General features: G+C 66.6%; 2 protein-coding genes across 2 annotated transcripts; one reads left to right on the top strand and one right to left on the bottom strand.

Annotated features, from left to right (window-relative positions):
- Positions 1-2,097: 2,097 nt before the first annotated feature.
- DLX4 (distal-less homeobox 4) lies at positions 2,098-5,102 on the top strand. The gene is made up of 3 exons (XM_042017569.1): positions 2,098-2,448; positions 3,363-3,556; positions 4,728-5,102. Exons 1-3 carry the CDS (start codon positions 2,172-2,174, stop codon positions 4,980-4,982), a joined length of 726 nt encoding a protein of 241 aa, XP_041873503.1. The 5' UTR covers positions 2,098-2,171; the 3' UTR covers positions 4,983-5,102.
- Positions 5,103-7,771: 2,669 nt separating this feature from the next.
- On the bottom strand, positions 7,772-11,950 carry DLX3 (distal-less homeobox 3). The gene is made up of 3 exons (XM_042017558.1): positions 11,472-11,950; positions 10,903-11,093; positions 7,772-9,107 (listed from the first exon to the last, which is right to left on the bottom strand). The coding sequence occupies exons 1-3, from the start codon at positions 11,788-11,790 to the stop codon at positions 8,781-8,783; spliced, it is 837 nt and encodes a 278-aa protein (XP_041873492.1). The 5' UTR covers positions 11,791-11,950; the 3' UTR covers positions 7,772-8,780.
- Between the last annotated feature and the right edge of the window lie 3,369 nt (positions 11,951-15,319).

Below are 15,319 nucleotides of genomic sequence, written 5' to 3'. Positions count from 1 at the left end.
GGGTGGGATGGGATGGGATGGGGTGGGATGGGATGGGGTGGGATGGGGTGGGGTGGGATAGGGTGGGATGGGGTGGGGTGGGGTGGGATGAGGTGGGATGAGGAGGGGAGGGGTCCCTCCTTCCACCCTGATGGAACAGAGCTGTGCCCCTTCACCCCAGCAGGGAACTGAACCCTGAGGGTCCCCCCTGGTCCTGCCATTTGGGCAAATATTGTCCCCAGAAACCCCTGGGGACACCATCCTGCAGCAGCTCGCGCAGGGACCTCGGCTCCCCTGCTTTGGGGTGGACATTTTGGGGAACTTTTATTAATTACGGTCATCTCTTCCATCCACCTCTCAGCAGAGGGGTGGGAAAGCACAAGAGGCTGGGAAGGGGGTCTGCATCCCCCTGGATCCAGCTCTGGGACATTCCCGGGATCCCCCACGAGCAGCCTCTGTGGTGGGTGGGGGGATGCAGCCCCCAGCCCCAGCATCTCCCTTCTCCCCCCGAGCGCCGGGTGAGGAGCCCGGGAGGGAGCGGGGCCGGCGGGAGCCGATCCCGGCAAGCCGGCACCCGTCCGCAGCCGGTGGGGCTGAGTCACCCGCGGGGAAAGTGAGGAGCAGGATAAAAGCAGATCAGGGGAGCTTTCCCTCGGTCCTCGCCCTCGGCCGGGCCGGGCCGGGCCGGGCTCCCCGGGGATGCGGCGCGGGCAGGGCTGCGAACATCTGGAATTCTCCTCTCGCTGCTGCTTCGCCCCCGCTTGGGCCGGGGTGGGGTTGGGGGACTTTCCCTGTTGGTCCCCGGAGTTTGGTGGCCCCCACGGAGGCTTTGCCCCACACCCGAGTTTAAGGCTGGTGTGGGATTTTTGAGGATCATCCCAGGGACACAGCTCCGTGCTGGGACGGGGGGACACCACGGCACCCAGGGCACAGCCCGTGGGTCCGGCTGTGCTGGGAATGGCCCCCGCGGGTCATCGGGGAAGTTTCTGGGGTTGGGGTGGGGGCCGAGGGCAGGAGCGGAGGGCGAGGGTGAGGCGGGGCTGTCCCGGAGCGTGGGGCAGAGCTGGGTTATTTCTATGGGAGCGCTGGCCCCGCGCGGGTGACTCAGAGCCGGTGGCCGCATGGAAACACGGCTGGGACACGGCCTAATGGGAGGGTGGGGACGGGGGCCCTCCCTGCCACCCCCCGGCCGCTGTCACCGCTCCCGCGGGGCTGCTCCCCCCGCCGTGTCAGCGGGGGCGGCGGCAGGGACAGACCTCGCGGTCCCTTCCCCGCTCCCTTGCCCGCTGCGCCACCCCGGTGTCCCCAAAGCCACCGCAGCCTCACAGACCCCGCCACCCGCACGGCCGGGGCTCCGCTGGCTGTCCCCAAAGGCGGTGGCAGCAGCTCCCAGCCCCAGACCGGGCGGATTTGTCCCCGTGGTGCCCTTGCTGGAGGCGCCCCCGGGCCCAGGGCCCCGCCGGGGTCACGGAGGGCGCGGCCGGGCAGGTTGTCACCCGCCGGGAGCGGGGCCCCGCGGGGACCGGGCGCTGCCGACGCCGGGAAGGGGCCCCGCGCCTGCCGGGGGTGGCTCGGGGGGTCCCACCCCCGTCTGGAATCCCGGGAGTGCCCCCAGCTCCCGGAGCGCGAGGATGGGACGCCCGTGTCCGTCCCGCCCGTGTCCGTCCCGCCCGTGTCCGTCCCGCCCGTGTCCCTCTTTCCCCCGTGGGTGCGCTGAGTGCGAGCGGCCTCAGCTGCCCCGTGCCTGTCCCCGGGGCTGCCCCGTGTCCCCCCCGGGGGTCTCCGTCCTCCCCCTTCGCCCCCAAGGGAGGGGGAACCCTGAAGAGGGTGGGGTTACCCCCCACACCCCCTGCACGAGGGTCACCCCCGGGGGACACCGCCAGGACATGGCGGGGGGGGCCCGGGGTGTCCCCCCAGCCCCAGGGAGGGGTCGCAGCTGCACAGGTGGGGGAGGGGGCCTCGAAGGGGGTCCCACACAGAAGGGGGGGGTGGGCACGGGGTGAAGGGGGTGCCCCGGGGCGTGACGTCACTGTGGGGGCGGGGCGGGGCGGGGCTCTCGGGGCATCCCCGACCGCGGGGCCGCGGCAGCCGGAGCCGTCGGGGGGCGGCGGGGGCTCGGCTCGGCTCGGCTCGGCTCGGCTCGGCTCTGCCGCGGGCGCTGCGGGCGCTGCCCGGCCCGGTCCGGCCGCACCATGACCATGAGCTCGGTGGCCGAGACCCTGCTGGGCACCGACCCCTCCAAAGCCGCGTTCCTGGAGCTCGGCCCCCCCCAGCATTACCCCCTGCACGGCCTCCCCCCGGCCGGCCACCCCCAGCACGACCCCCCGCCCTTCTCCTCCTACGGCCGGCCCGGGCACTTCCCGTACCCCGGCGGGGCCCCCCCGCCGCCCCACGGGGGTCCCTACCTGCCCTACGCGCCCCCCGGCGCCCCGCACGCCCCGGCCCCCGGGGCCCGGCTGCAGGACACAGGTAAGGGGGGCGCGGGGGGCGCGCACCCGCCCCGGGCCCCTCCCGGCCGGGAGAGCCGGGGCTGCGCCGGGAAGCGCCGGGACGGAGCCGTCGGAAGCGCTCCGGGGCGGCGGAGCTGGGCTGGGCTCGGTGCGGGGTCCTGGGGGGCAGCCGGCGGGGCCGGGGGTGATGGCCCCCCGCTCCCAGAGCGCCCCGACCCGCCGGGGGCACGTGGGTGGCTTCGGGGAGCCCCGGGCATGGGGAGCATCATCCCCCGCTGCCGGTACCTTCCAACCTGAGACCCCCGGCTGCACCCCGAGACCCCCAGGTGCCCCCTGGGACCCCCAGCTGCCCACACCCTCCAGCCTGTGCCCCCCAGGCCGGGCAGACTCTGCCCTCTCCCCACACCTCAATCCCAGCTCCCTGCCCTGCTCCACCCCTGTTCCCCACTGTTTCCCCCAAAAGCTGAGGCAGGAACCTGCAGCCCGAGCCAGCCTGGGGGTCCCGAGCCCGGCTGAGCCCCCGGCCCTGGCGGTGGTCCCTGGGTGCCCCGGGCTCGCCCACGCCAGGCGGGCACTGCTGGGCCAGGGACCCCCAGCGTACCCCAGTGACCCCCCCCGGGGCAGGGGGTCCATCCCAGTGCCCCCCATCCCCGGGGAGCCCTGCCTGGCCCCCCCAGCCGGGTGCAGGCCCAGGCCTGTGTCCCACGTGCTGTTGGACATTGGATGGACGATCCCGTCCTTCCCTTCCTCCTCCTCTCCTCTTTTGCTTCGCCCGAGGTTTAAAGGGCCATGAGATGCAGCCCTCCCCTCATCCCCCCTCCCTTCCACAGACACCCCCGGCAGCCCCAGGGACGATTTGGGGTGGGTTTGGGGTGTTTTTTTTAACCTCTTGGTGCATTTGATTGATTGTGGCTCCTCTCACCCCGTCCCCAGAGCCCGAGAAGCCCCTGGCCGTGTCCAACGGGGAGCTGCGGCTCGGCGGGAAGGGCAAGAAGCTGCGGAAGCCCCGGACCATCTACTCGAGCCTGCAGCTGCAGGCGCTGAACCAGCGCTTCCAGCAGACCCAGTACCTGGCACTGCCCGAGCGCGCCGAGCTGGCGGCACAGCTGGGGCTCACCCAGACCCAGGTACGGGGGACACTGCGGTGGCCATGGCCATCAGGGCTGTCCATTGCCACCGGGATGTGCCATGTGCCACTTGGGATGCGCCATGTGCCACCAGGATGCGCCATGTGCCCCTTGGGATGCGCGATGTGCCCCTCGGGATGCACCATGTGCCACTGGGATGTGGCATGTGCCCATTGGGATGCGCCATGTGCCCCTTGGGATGCGCCATGTGCCCCTCGGGATGCACCATGTGCCATCAGGACACACCATGTGCCACTGGGATGCACCATGTGCCACCGGGATACGCCATGTGCCCCTTGGGATGTGTGCCATGTGCCACCGGGATCCACCATATGCCCACCAGGATGTGCCATGTGCCACCAGGACACACCATGTGCCACTGGGATGCGCCGTATGCCCACCAGGATGTGCCATGTGCCCACCAGGATGTGCCATGTGCCACTGGGACGCACCATATGCCACCGGGCCGGCTCCGGCTGCGGCCGTGCCCGGCTGGAAGCGAGCCGAGCCGAGCCGTGCCGCGGCGGGGGAGCTGGCGCCGGTGGACCCGCAGGGCTCGTGTTTGGGGCGCCCCTGCCCGCACCTCCCAGCGGCAGCGGGACTTTCCCAGCCCCGGAGCCTGGCTGGCGGCCCGGCCGTGCCCGGCGCTGGGCGGCCCCGGGCCGCGGGACGGGGCGAGTGGGTTTTTGAAGGCGATGGGGAGAGACAGGCAGGCGGCAGCGGTGCAGCCCCGGAGCCAGGGGCGAAGCGAGCTCATAAAGCCGGGGAAGAGGAGACAAGTGGGAACCTGCCGGCAGCGCGGGGGGGACCGCGGGGAGGAATGAGCGGGGCCACCACCCCAGCGCGGCGGGCGCAGCCCGGGCCGGCCCCGGCACCGGCAGCGGCAGCGGCTGGGGCTGACACGGGCAGGGGGACACTCCTGGGGACACTCCTGGGGACACTCCTGGGGACACTGCCCCGCTCCCCGGCCTCCCGGTGCCTCTCGCCACATTCTCCCCCTGCCTCAGAGGGGCCGCTTGTGAAGGGTTGGGCTCCCGGCCTGGTTCGTGCCCCAGAGCCCCACAGGGATGGGGTTCAAGGGGGGCCCCGGGGGGGCTGCAATTGTTAATTTTGAGGGTTTAGGGGGTGTTGGCCACTTCCTCCCCCCTCACCCCTCTCTCTCTGCCCCCAGGTGAAGATCTGGTTCCAGAACAAGCGCTCCAAGTACAAGAAGATCATGAAGCAGGTCCCGAGTGCCCCCGACGGGGAGCAGCCCCCCCACAGCACCCCCGCCGTGTCCCCCTGCTCCCCCAGCCTCCCCCCGCTCTGGGACCTCCCCGGGCCCGGGAAGGGGCCCCCGCTGGCCCCCGGGGGTTACATCAACAGCTTCGGAGCCTGGTACCAGCCCCACCCGCAGGACACCATCCCCAGGACCCCCATGATGTGACACTGCCAGCGCTCCGGAGGGACACTGAGGGACACTGAGGGACACTGAGGGGGACGCTCTGCCGCTGTCCCCCGAGGGACTGGGAGCCCAGCGAAGCCCTGGGGGATCCCAGCGAATGGAGGAAGAGGAAGAAGAAGAGGAGGAGGAGGAAGGTGACGAGGATCTGCAGGAACCCGAGGATGTCCTGCTCTGTCACACTCCGCAGTGACCCAGCGCCCTGTGCGCCGTCCCTGTGGGACAGGACTCGGCCCCGGGTCCCCCATTCATGGACAGGGGGCGGGGGGACCCTAGGAGGGGCTGGGGAGTCCCCAGACCCCCGGCCTGGATTAATTTATAAATTCTGTCGGTTATTGGTTTTGCTCCCATCTATAAATCGGCTGAACATGGATCGGTTCCGCTCGTCCACGCTCACCGCGGCTCTGGGCTGTCCCTGCTCTGGGGGAGACACTTCCATCCCGACCCTCAGGCATCCCACTCCGGTGGGGTTTAACCTGCGGGACGGGAGAAATCCCATTGGGGGACCGGGATGGCCCTGGCCTTGTTCCTCCCTCTCCCTGCACAGGCTGGAAATCCGTCCCGGGCCGCGGGGGCAGCCGGAGTCACCTCCCTGTCCCCAGCCAGGACATCCCCAGCGTGATGGGGACAGAGACGCCCCGCAGGGACCGACGCTGTGCCATTTTGCGGGGCCATCCCGGACCCTGCTGGCGGCGGGGCCGTGACTCCGGCGTGGCTCCGGGTGAGCCGAGGGCTGGGCCGGGCCCGGCTCCAGGGCTGGGGCTGCCAGGCCGGGCCGTGGGCGGGCGCTGCCCCCGCTCCCGGGGCTGGCACCGGGTGACGCAAGGGCTGCAGGTGTCGCAACGGGGCAGGAGCGCTGGGAGGGCTCTGCTGGGCCCGGGGGTGACAGCGGGGGGACCCGGGCACCGCCACCCCCGGCACTGCCACCTCCCGCGGGACCCACAAAACCCCGGTCCTGCCCAGAGCCACCGGGCGCGTCCCCTCCGAGGGGACTGTCCCCAGTGTCGCCATCCTGGAGCTGTCCGAGGCCATCCCCGCTGCCATCAGGGGTAACTGGGATAACTGGGATAACGAGGGAAGGTCGTTCTGTGCCTGTGCCTGTGCCAGGGCAGGACAGGGATGCTGGGGACAGTGGGGGATGTCCTCACCCCTGTGAGGATCCTGCCCCTGGCTCCCATTCCCAATCCCAATCCCATTCCCAGTTCCATCCCACTTTCGGGAAGGTGCCGGGACACCGAACCAGGCCCCAGGGAGGGATCTCGGGGTCCTGCAGCCACATTTTGGGAATTCTGGGGGATTCTTGGCTGGGAGGGCTGTGGGAGGTGCTGGTGGTGACCCCTCCGGAGAGCTGGACGTGGGAGAAAGGGGGACAGGAACCCGGGTGGACCCTCTGGAAAACGCCCCGAGGATGGGACAGGGGGCCGGGGGGAGCTCCACGATCCCAAGGCTTTTCCCGGCGCCCATTCCCGGGGCTGCCGGGGGAGCGTGATCCGCAGGCAGTGCTGGGAGGGAGCGGGGATCGCCCCTGGCCGTGGGCAATGCGGCACCCGGGATTTACATAATCCCTGGATACGTAACCCGCCGCCTTTTCGGGCTCGCTTTCCTCCTCCTCCTCCTCTAAAAGAAAGAAAAAAACCTAGGCTTTTTTTGTTGTGTTTTTTTTTTTTTTTTTTAATAAATAAAAAATGAAACGAAACCTCCCCAGCTCACGGCACAGAGCTCCCAGCCCCAGGCAGCGCCGCTCCGACTGCTCCTCTTCCCATGGGATTGGGAATGGGGACTCGGGGTGCAGCTTCTGGGGGGGTTGGGTGCCAGGTGGGAGGCTGTCCCTGCGTGGATTTGGGAATGGGGGACGTGGGGACACGTTTGGGGACGTGGGAACACATTTGGGGGGGCTGAGAGCCCGGAACGTCCCGTGCTCCGGCCCTGGAGCCTCTCCCGGGGAATTGAGGCCGTGGGGGGGTTTGGGGTCCCCACGGACATGGGGGGTGATGAGGGGACAGCGCTCGGGGGGCGATGGGGTCCCCACACGTGTGACACGATGCGGGTGACACCGGGGACAGCAGGACAGGGCCACCACAGCCCTGGACACCCTGCTGGGTTATTTTGGGGTCACTTGAGCGCCCCAACCCCACAGCGCTGCCGGGGACGGCGCCGTGTCTGCAGGGAATGCATCGATCCCGAGGGATTTGGGGATCCCGGGGGGGTTTTGTCCTGTCCCCCACCTCGTTGTCCCCAAAAGGGACATCGGGGCAGCACAGCCGCCCTCCCAGTCTTCAGGGCTGGGAGTTCACTGGTCCCAGTAAGAGGAGCGGGAGGGAAGCTCCAGGTTCCCGCAGCCGTTTGGGGAATACTCTGAAAACCGGGGAAAAATTCCTTTTCCTGCCCCAGATTCCCTCTCAGTGGGACAAAGTGGGATTTGGGGTGAGCCAACATCACCCGGTGCCATCCCACCCCCAGCTGTCCCCCAAAAGCGGGGCCCGAGGGACAGAGGGTTTAAATCCACATTTCCCAAGGTGGAAAAAACCCAAACGCTGCTCCCCAAACACCCCCAGAAACCGGGGGAAAAAAAGTGTTTGGAGCTTTAAATTCAGAGCTTTTATTAATGAACAATTCCAGCCCGGCTTTGGTTCCCTGGGGAAGCAGCAAAGGACACTCGGGGGCACCCCCTGTCCCGAGGGGGGCTCCCATCAACCAGGGGGGGATTTTCCTTAAAAAAATACATATATATATATATATATATATGTGGACAAAATAACCCAGACCGAAACCGGTTTGGTTTGGAACAACTTTATACAAACGAACCTTATGTACACTCCCTTTTTTTCCCCCCAAAACACCCCTATTTATAGAAGGCAACATAAATAATTCCCCGGGACTGTACAACACTATGAACACTCCTTAAAACGGCACTTTCTGCTTAAAAAAATAGCATTATTCTCTTAAAAAATAGGAAAGAGCTCGGTTATTTTTTTTTCCTTTAAAATAAGTCGTCGATTTCCTTAAAAAAGAGGCATTTTCGCCGTTCCTTTCCCCACAGCTGGAGGCACTGCCAGAAGATGGAGGTGAACACGAGTTTTTCTCTCTAAAAAATAACTTAAAACCATTCCCAAACTGCTTAAATATTAAAATATTTCCCTCCCCACACCACCCCCACCCCCCCCCCCCCATAGTTTTTATTCAATTTTAAATCACCACCTTCTGGTCTGGGCATCATCCCGGGTGGTTCCCACTGGGATGAGGGTCCCGCTTTGCTACCGTGGGGTGTCTGTCCATGACCCCCAAAATCGCTCCCACTCTGTGGATTTCGGAGCCAGGGCCGAGCACATCCCGCTCCTGTGGCGCCAGGCACCCCCGTGTCGCGGCAGCGGTGACACAGATCCTCCATCCCGACGGGATCCGGGCGCTCCGGCTGCGCCCCGCGCTCGGGGTCACCCAGCGGGGTCACCCCAACAGGCAAAGCTCCAGCGAGGGATTGGGATGAGGCTCTTCGGGGGCTGAATTTATCTGGGGGGGAGTTGACGGAAAAACTTCGAAAATTAAAGAGTAGCTGAAGGATTTTCCACCTTTTCCTGCGCTGGGAGCGGAGGGGTTGGAGCCTTTGCAGTCCTCTGGTTCCTGAGATGAGCGGGGCGAGGAGAGAGGGTTCTAGGGGTGCGCGGGGGTGTCCTTTCCTTTGGTTCTTTTTTTTTTTTTAGGAAAAAAATGAGGAGACAAAACCAAAATAGGGGGGAAAAAAGGAGGCCAAGGAGCTGTGCAGCGTCTCTGAGCCCGCCGTGCCCGTCAGTACACGGCGCCCGTGCTGGGGGGCCCGGGGGACGGGTGGTGCATCGGGGGGGCCGCCTGCGCCTGGTGGGGTCCGTGGGGGCCGCTGAGGCTCTGGGGGTGGTACCAGGGGTTGTGCTCCTCCAGGAAGCCCGGCGAGGAGCTGTAGGGCAGCGGCTGCGGCAGCGGGGTCCGGGCACTGCCGCCGGGACTGTCCCAGACCGGCGACGGGGGCGAGTTGCACGCCATGGAGTCGCTGTTGTTGGGGCTGTGCTCCAGGGGCACCTCGCCGTTCTTGTAGAGCTTCTTGAACTTGGAGCGCCGGTTCTGGAACCAGATCTTCACCTGCGGGATGGAGGGAAAAGGGTCAGAGCCCCGGAAAGGGAATGGAGGGGTGGGAGGGATATGGGGAGAGGGGAGGGGACAGGGGATGGGGTGGTTGGGATTGCAGGGACACCGGGCAGGGGGGTCACGGGGAGCCCAGAGACGCGGGAGGGACGTGGGGGTCACAGGGAACTGCCCTGCTCGCTGGAACCAACCTGGGACACGGGGGTGACAGTGACCCCAGAGACACGGAAGGGACAAGGGGGTCACGGGGACCCCAAAGACACGTGAAGGAGTAAGGGACATGGGGGTCACAGGGACCCCGGCCACACACTGGCGCACAGGAAGGGACAGGGGACGTGGGTGACGCGGGAAGGGACATCACGGGGACCCCACACGGCGCGTGGCAGGAAACCCCTGGGGACGGGGTTGTCGTGAGACACGTGGAAAGTCACCGCTGGTGTGGGTGTCACGGAGAACACGGACACACCACGGCCACACCGCGGACACGGACACACCACGGACACACCACGGACATGGACACACCATGGACACACCACGGACATGGACACACCACGGACACGGACACACCGTGCACTGTGGACAGCACCCATGTGACACTGGGTGTCTCGGGGACCCCCCTGGGGACACGGGCGTCACGAGGAGCCCCCCTGGGGACACACACGGGCGTCACGAGGAGCCCGTCACGCCACACGCCGGGCGTCGGGAGCGTCCCCGCGCTGGGCGAGGCGGCGCTGGACGCCTTTGGCCCTGGGCGAGGGGCGGGGGTGGCGGTGGTTGTCACCCAAACAGGATGTCCCTCTGGGAGCGGGTGACGCGCTCCGTCAGCCCTTTGCCGAGTGTCCCCGATTGCTTCATCGCCCAAGGGAGGAGGAGGAGGAAGGCCAAGGGCGGCACAAGGGCGCCGGCGCCGGCCCCGAGGCAGGGAGGGCACCGCGATGGGGCGCGGGGGAGTCGCACGCTGCGGGGACAGCGGGGCCAGCCCGCTCCCCTCCCACCCCCAGATTTGTCCCCGCGCCAGGCACGACCCCAAGAGCGAGGGCTTCGCCCCAATCCCGGCGGCTCGCGGGGAGAAGCCCATCCCGCACGTCCCGGCTCTTCCAGTCCAGCCTGAAGGGCCACCCCAGCGCCGGGGACAGCGGGTGTGGAACCGGTCCCCAAATCCCTTCTCCCTGCCCGAACCAAGCGGGATGGGGCGGCCAGAGCCGGGGGAAACTTTGGGAAGTCCGGGCAGGAGGAGCACGGTCCGGCCTCGGGTCCCCGTGTTCTGGCAGGATTTGGGATCGGGAGCTGCCGTCGGGACGGGGCGTCCCGAGCTCCCCCGAGCGCTCATCCCGAGCGTCCTGTGTCGCTGGCACTTGGTGCCCCACATTCCCGGGACACCGGGTGTGCCATGACCCAGCACCCTCCCAGGTGCCGGATCCAGCTCCAAACCCCCATGGCAGGGTGAGCTCTGGGATGGGGCCGGCTCCAGAGGGAGTGGGATAAACCCCAAAACTGCAGAGCGGGGCATGGCCGGGCTCCGTCCCCTCTCCCTGCTCTCTCCGTCCTCTCCACCTTTCTCTCGGCAGAGAGGATTTGTTCCAACGGGGAAACCCGGCCCTGGGGACCCTACAACCCACAGCAAGTGGGGAACTCCATCCCCGAGAGCCCCCAGACCCCTCCGGCTCCCCGGGAACAGAGCCCTTCCCAAATCCAGGATTTACAGGGGGGCTGCGGCTGCGGCTCCCCCTCTGCTGCTCGCTCGTGCCCGCGGCCGGGATTTGGGGTGTCGGGGGGGTGGCTCAGCCCTTACCTGGGTCTGGGTGAGCCCCAGCTGTGCCGCCAGCTCGGCGCGCTCGGGCAGCGCCAGGTACTGCGCCTTCTGGAAGCGGCGCTGCAGGGCGGCCAGCTGGTAACTGGAGTAGATGGTCCGGGGCTTGCGGATCTTCTTGGGCTTCCCATTGACCATCCGCACCTCCGGCTCCGGCTCTTCCTTCACGGACACTGGGAGAGGGCGCGGGGTGAGGTGTGAAGGGCTCCCAGGGCAGCCACCTCCTCCCCAGCTCGGTGTCACCCCGCTCGGGGTGCTGGCACTGCCCCGTCCCCTGGGACAGCCTCTGCGACACCCCTGGGACATGTCCCGGACTCTGTATCCAGCACGGATCCATCCCACGGATCAGTCCCGCTGCGTCCCCACGGGAACACCGGGAACGGCGGAGGCGGCTGAGCCCCAACAGCCGCCAGCAACCCCCTGTCCCCAACCTGGGGACGCCCAGGGGGGCACAACCCCACAAATCCCACACAAATCCCACACAAAGCCCCCTCTGGAACCCCAGGGGAGCACCGGGATGGGCACGACCCCCGTCCCCCCGGCATCCCTACCTGCTTCCTGCGCCGGGAGCTGCTGCTCCCTGAAGTGGCCGTACTGGCGGTAGGAAGGGCTGTAGGAATACTCGGATTTGGGCGAGTAGGTGCCGGCGGCGCCGATGCCGTTGAGGTTGAACTGGGGGTAGGGGTAGTGGCCCACGGGCTGCCCGTAGGACTGGCCCGGGTAGTAGTCGTGCTGGCCCGTGTAGTAGCCCAGGTCGGTGACCGAGGACTCCGGCAGGGTGGGCGAGTCCTTGGAGGCTGCATGGCAGCTCAGCGAGCCCGAGAGGTCCGTCAGGATGCTGGAGAGCTTCTTATCGAAAGAGCCGCTCATCGCTGGGAGCGGGGAGGGGGCAGCTGCCTGCCCGGGCCGGGGACCCCCCAACCTGGCGGCTGCCGAGGCCTGGCGTGCCCCGAGCGGGATCCGGCGCTGCGGCTGCTTCGCGAGGAGCCACCGAGAGACTGTGCCCAAACCTCCGGCCCCGGCCGCCTGCTTAAAGCCTTTAATTAGGGAGCAGGGCAGGGTGGGTGCGCATTCCGATTGGCTCCAGAAATATTGCCTGGGAGGCAAAATAGGCTCCTGCCTCCTCCTGTGTGGGTTTTTTTTTTTTCTTTCTCTCTCTCTTTTTTTTTTTTTTCTTTCTCTCTCTCAGGAAACAACAAAGAGTGGGTGAAGGAGGGCGAGGGAGTAAATAAAGTGTGCAGGGTCCTGTCTGCAGGAGGGGGGCCCTGGGGACACAGGGGACACTGTGGGGGGCAGGAAAGGCCGGTTTACAAGGGGACCTTTGGGGCTGCGGGGGGATTATTTGGAGGAGGGTTTGTGGGGGGGCAGGGAAGGGGTTTGGGACTGGGATGGAGCCGGGCTTGGGGCTGGAGGGCTTTAGGGGTTGGTTTATGGCCCCCCCACACTTCTCCCGAGCTCCCACCTCCTCCCAGCAGCGGCTCCCAGTCCAATGCCACCCCCAGGCAGAGCCCCCCCGCCCCAGGGGACCCCCACGTACCCCCGAACCTGCCATGCTCCCCTCGTGCTGGGGGCACCTCGGGGCAGTGACGAGCCCCGATTTCGGGGGCGACACCCCCCGGGGGTCTGTGCCCCTCTCCCACCCCCACTCAGTGACCCTGATGCTTTTTCCTGGTTTTAAAATCAAGAGTCAAACACGGTTAGAAGGGGAAAAGGGATTTTACCTTGGTATTTATTTGAAGGATCCTTAGGTGCACACGCCCAGGTCAAATGCACCCCAATGCACAGCGCAATGCCCACCCCAAAAGATCGGGTAGAACATTATAGGTGTTACTAATTAGCAGATCTATCAAAGATTCTCCAATGAGAAGCTCAAGTGAGCCCCCCGCTCCCCAAGGAGCCTTCCCTGGATGGTTCTATCTCAGTGTACAGAATGTGTTCTGGAGAGGACCTTGGGGTCTGGGGCACACTGATCCCTGGCTACGAAGCTTCTGAGATGTTGAGTCTCCTGGCTGAACAAACAAGGCCAAGAACGGAGGCAAAAAGCACTGAGAATACAGGAGTTGTAAAAAACTGTAACAGGGCTATAAAAGAAAAGCAAGAAATCATCATGGCATCAACCCCTCTGCTGCCCTAAGGACCCCCAGCAGCCTCACCCAGCCGGGGCAGTCCCGGGCCAGCCCTGGTCCCCCCTGGCCGCTCGCACGGCTGTCCCCGGCCACCCCCAGCACTCGGAGTTGCAAGAATATTTTGGGGTGGGGGTCTCTGAGAGGAGCCGGGGGCTGGGAGGGGGCTGGGTCCGTGACCCGGGCGGGGCTGTCCCCTCCTGTCCCCTGTGTGTGCCCCCCACCCACCCCCGGTGTTGTCCCCGCGGTGCCCCCCGGGTTCCCCCCCGCTCGTTCCGCGGCGCGGGGCAACGGCTCCGCCTGGCGGCCACGGCGGGAACCGCGCCGCCCCTCGGGGCCGCGGGTTCGAGTCCCGGCAACGCCGGCACCGCCGGGCCGAGGGTTCGAGTCCCGGCAACGCCGCGGCTGCGGGGAAAGAGGGAGGAAAATGGGGAATGGGAAAGGGGCGGGAATAGGAAGGGGAACGGGAGTAGGAATAAAGAATAGGAATAGGAATAGGAATAGGAATAGGAATAGGAATAGGAATAGGAACAGGAATAGGAATAGGAATAGGAACAGGGATGAACAGGAATAGGAATGCATAGGAAGAAGAATAGGAATATGACTAGGAATAGGATTAGAAGTAGGAATAGGAATAGGAATAGGATTAGAAGTAGGAATAGGATTAGAAGTAGGAATAGGAGTAAGAGCAAGAACAGGAAAAACACAATCAGAAATAGAAATAACAGAAATAGAAAGAGAAAGAAATAGAAATAATAGAAACAGAGACACAGAAATAAACAGAGCAGAGGTGGATCCCCAAGGGAAGCTGGAGGTTCTGTAGGAGGCCAAGCGTGACCCCGAGGCCTGGGGAATGGCACGGCCTCACTTCCCACATGGGAATTGTAGCTGGGGATTCGAGGAATTCATTCCGAGGGGACAGAAGTGTCCGGGACCAGCCCAGCCCTGGGAGCTGTGCCGGGATTCCCTGGGAGGGTTCCCAGGGTCCCCAGGAGCCACTGGGACATCCGCAGGTCCCCAGCCTGGCTGTCGCCCTCCAGCCGGGCTGTCGCCAGGGCTGGCCCCTGCCGGGAGCGGGATGGGCGGCAGGAAAAGCCGGTTGTGGAGCTGGAGGCCGGGGAGGGCAGCGGGGGAGCGGGGCTGGAGCGCGGGGCGGGTCCGGCCAGTCCCCAACCAGTCTGGGACTGGGAGCTCTGGAGCTGCCGGGGGCTGCCGGGCCGGGCCGGGACCTGTGAAATCCCAAATCCGGGGGCTGATGGATTGGGGGCGACTGTAGGGGGCAGTTTGGGGGACTGGGGCAGTGGGGGGGGGGGGGGGGCAGAAGTCGCTGTTCTGGGGCCCCCGGGCATCTCTGGGGGAGTCCACCGGCAGCGCTGAGCACAGGGTCCAGTCAGCACCCCCCGACTCTCCCCTGTGTCCTCCACAGGGCTGGGAGGGTCCCCCCAAGGCTGAAGGGTTCCCCCCCACCTTCCCCAGAAAGGCTGGAGGGTCCCCCCGCGCCGCGCCCCCCCAGCTGGTGGGGTCCCCCAGATGTCCCGCTCGGAAGCGCCCCCCGAGCCCGGCAGCGCCCTCGGGAGTCCCCGCGTGTCCCCCCAGCCCCGCCACAGCCGCGGGGGTTGGGCTTGGGGGGGGTCCCCGCCCATCGCCCCCAACCCCCCCGAGCATCTTTGGGTGGACGGCGTCACCTCGTGGCCTTCGGGGGTAACGACAGCGCCCGGGCTGGTGCCGCTGCGGGGCGGGCACGGGGCGGGCACGGGGGATAAGAGATGGGGACGGGGAACAGGCAGCGGGGTACAGGGCACGGGGGCCAAGGGACAGGGGACAGGAGGTCCCTGTTGCCAGGGCCGGGTGCCGCCGGCGGCAGCGCTGCCCGTGATGTGCCCTGTTGCCGTCACTCTTTCCAGCGACACGGCACGGGGGCACGGGGACATCGGGCGGGGGACACAGGACATCCCAGCCCAGCCCCGGATTTCCTGGCACGGGTGGGAGCGGCGCGGTGGCTCCCGGGGACCTTTGCCGGGGTCGGGACGGTGACAGCCACGGCGGGGAAGCGGCGATGCCTCTGCGGCTGAGGCCGCGTCCCCACGGCCACCGAACGGGACTGTCCCACGGCAGTGTCGCTCTCGGGGTCCCGGTGTGACCTCCTGCCATGGGGGAGCGATCTTATCCCATGGGGGATCCTAACTTGGGGGTCCCATCTCCTGGGGGGTCCTATCTCATGTTGGGGGTCTCACCACGGGGGGGTCCCATCCCAAAGAGATGCCAGGTAGGGGGGG

Source organism: Corvus kubaryi, unplaced genomic scaffold (assembly GCF_017639235.1).
Source record: "Corvus kubaryi isolate FWS band 111438036 unplaced genomic scaffold, C.kubaryi_AGA036_p1.0 123, whole genome shotgun sequence".
NCBI lineage: Eukaryota > Metazoa > Chordata > Aves > Passeriformes > Corvidae > Corvus > Corvus kubaryi.
The sequence above is the reverse complement of the archived record's forward strand: the minus strand, read 5'-3'. Positions and strand labels throughout refer to the sequence as shown.

Excerpts from the sequence above, each read along its gene's own strand:
- DLX4 (XM_042017569.1), top strand. The coding sequence starts at position 2,172 with ATGACCATGAGCTCGGTGGCCGAGACCCTGCTGGGCACCGACCCCTCC. Across the intron at positions 2,449-3,362 it reads GGCCCGGCTGCAGGACACAG|AGCCCGAGAAGCCCCTGGCC; the intron begins GTAAGGGGGGCG and ends CCCCGTCCCCAG. Across the intron at positions 3,557-4,727 it reads TGGGGCTCACCCAGACCCAG|GTGAAGATCTGGTTCCAGAA; the intron begins GTACGGGGGACA and ends CTCTGCCCCCAG.
- DLX3 (XM_042017558.1), bottom strand. The coding sequence starts at position 11,790 with ATGAGCGGCTCTTTCGATAAGAAGCTCTCCAGCATCCTGACGGACCTC. Across the intron at positions 11,094-11,471 it reads GCTCCCGGCGCAGGAAGCAG|TGTCCGTGAAGGAAGAGCCG; the intron begins GTAGGGATGCCG and ends GCCCTCTCCCAG. Across the intron at positions 9,108-10,902 it reads TGGGGCTCACCCAGACCCAG|GTGAAGATCTGGTTCCAGAA; the intron begins GTAAGGGCTGAG and ends TCCATCCCGCAG.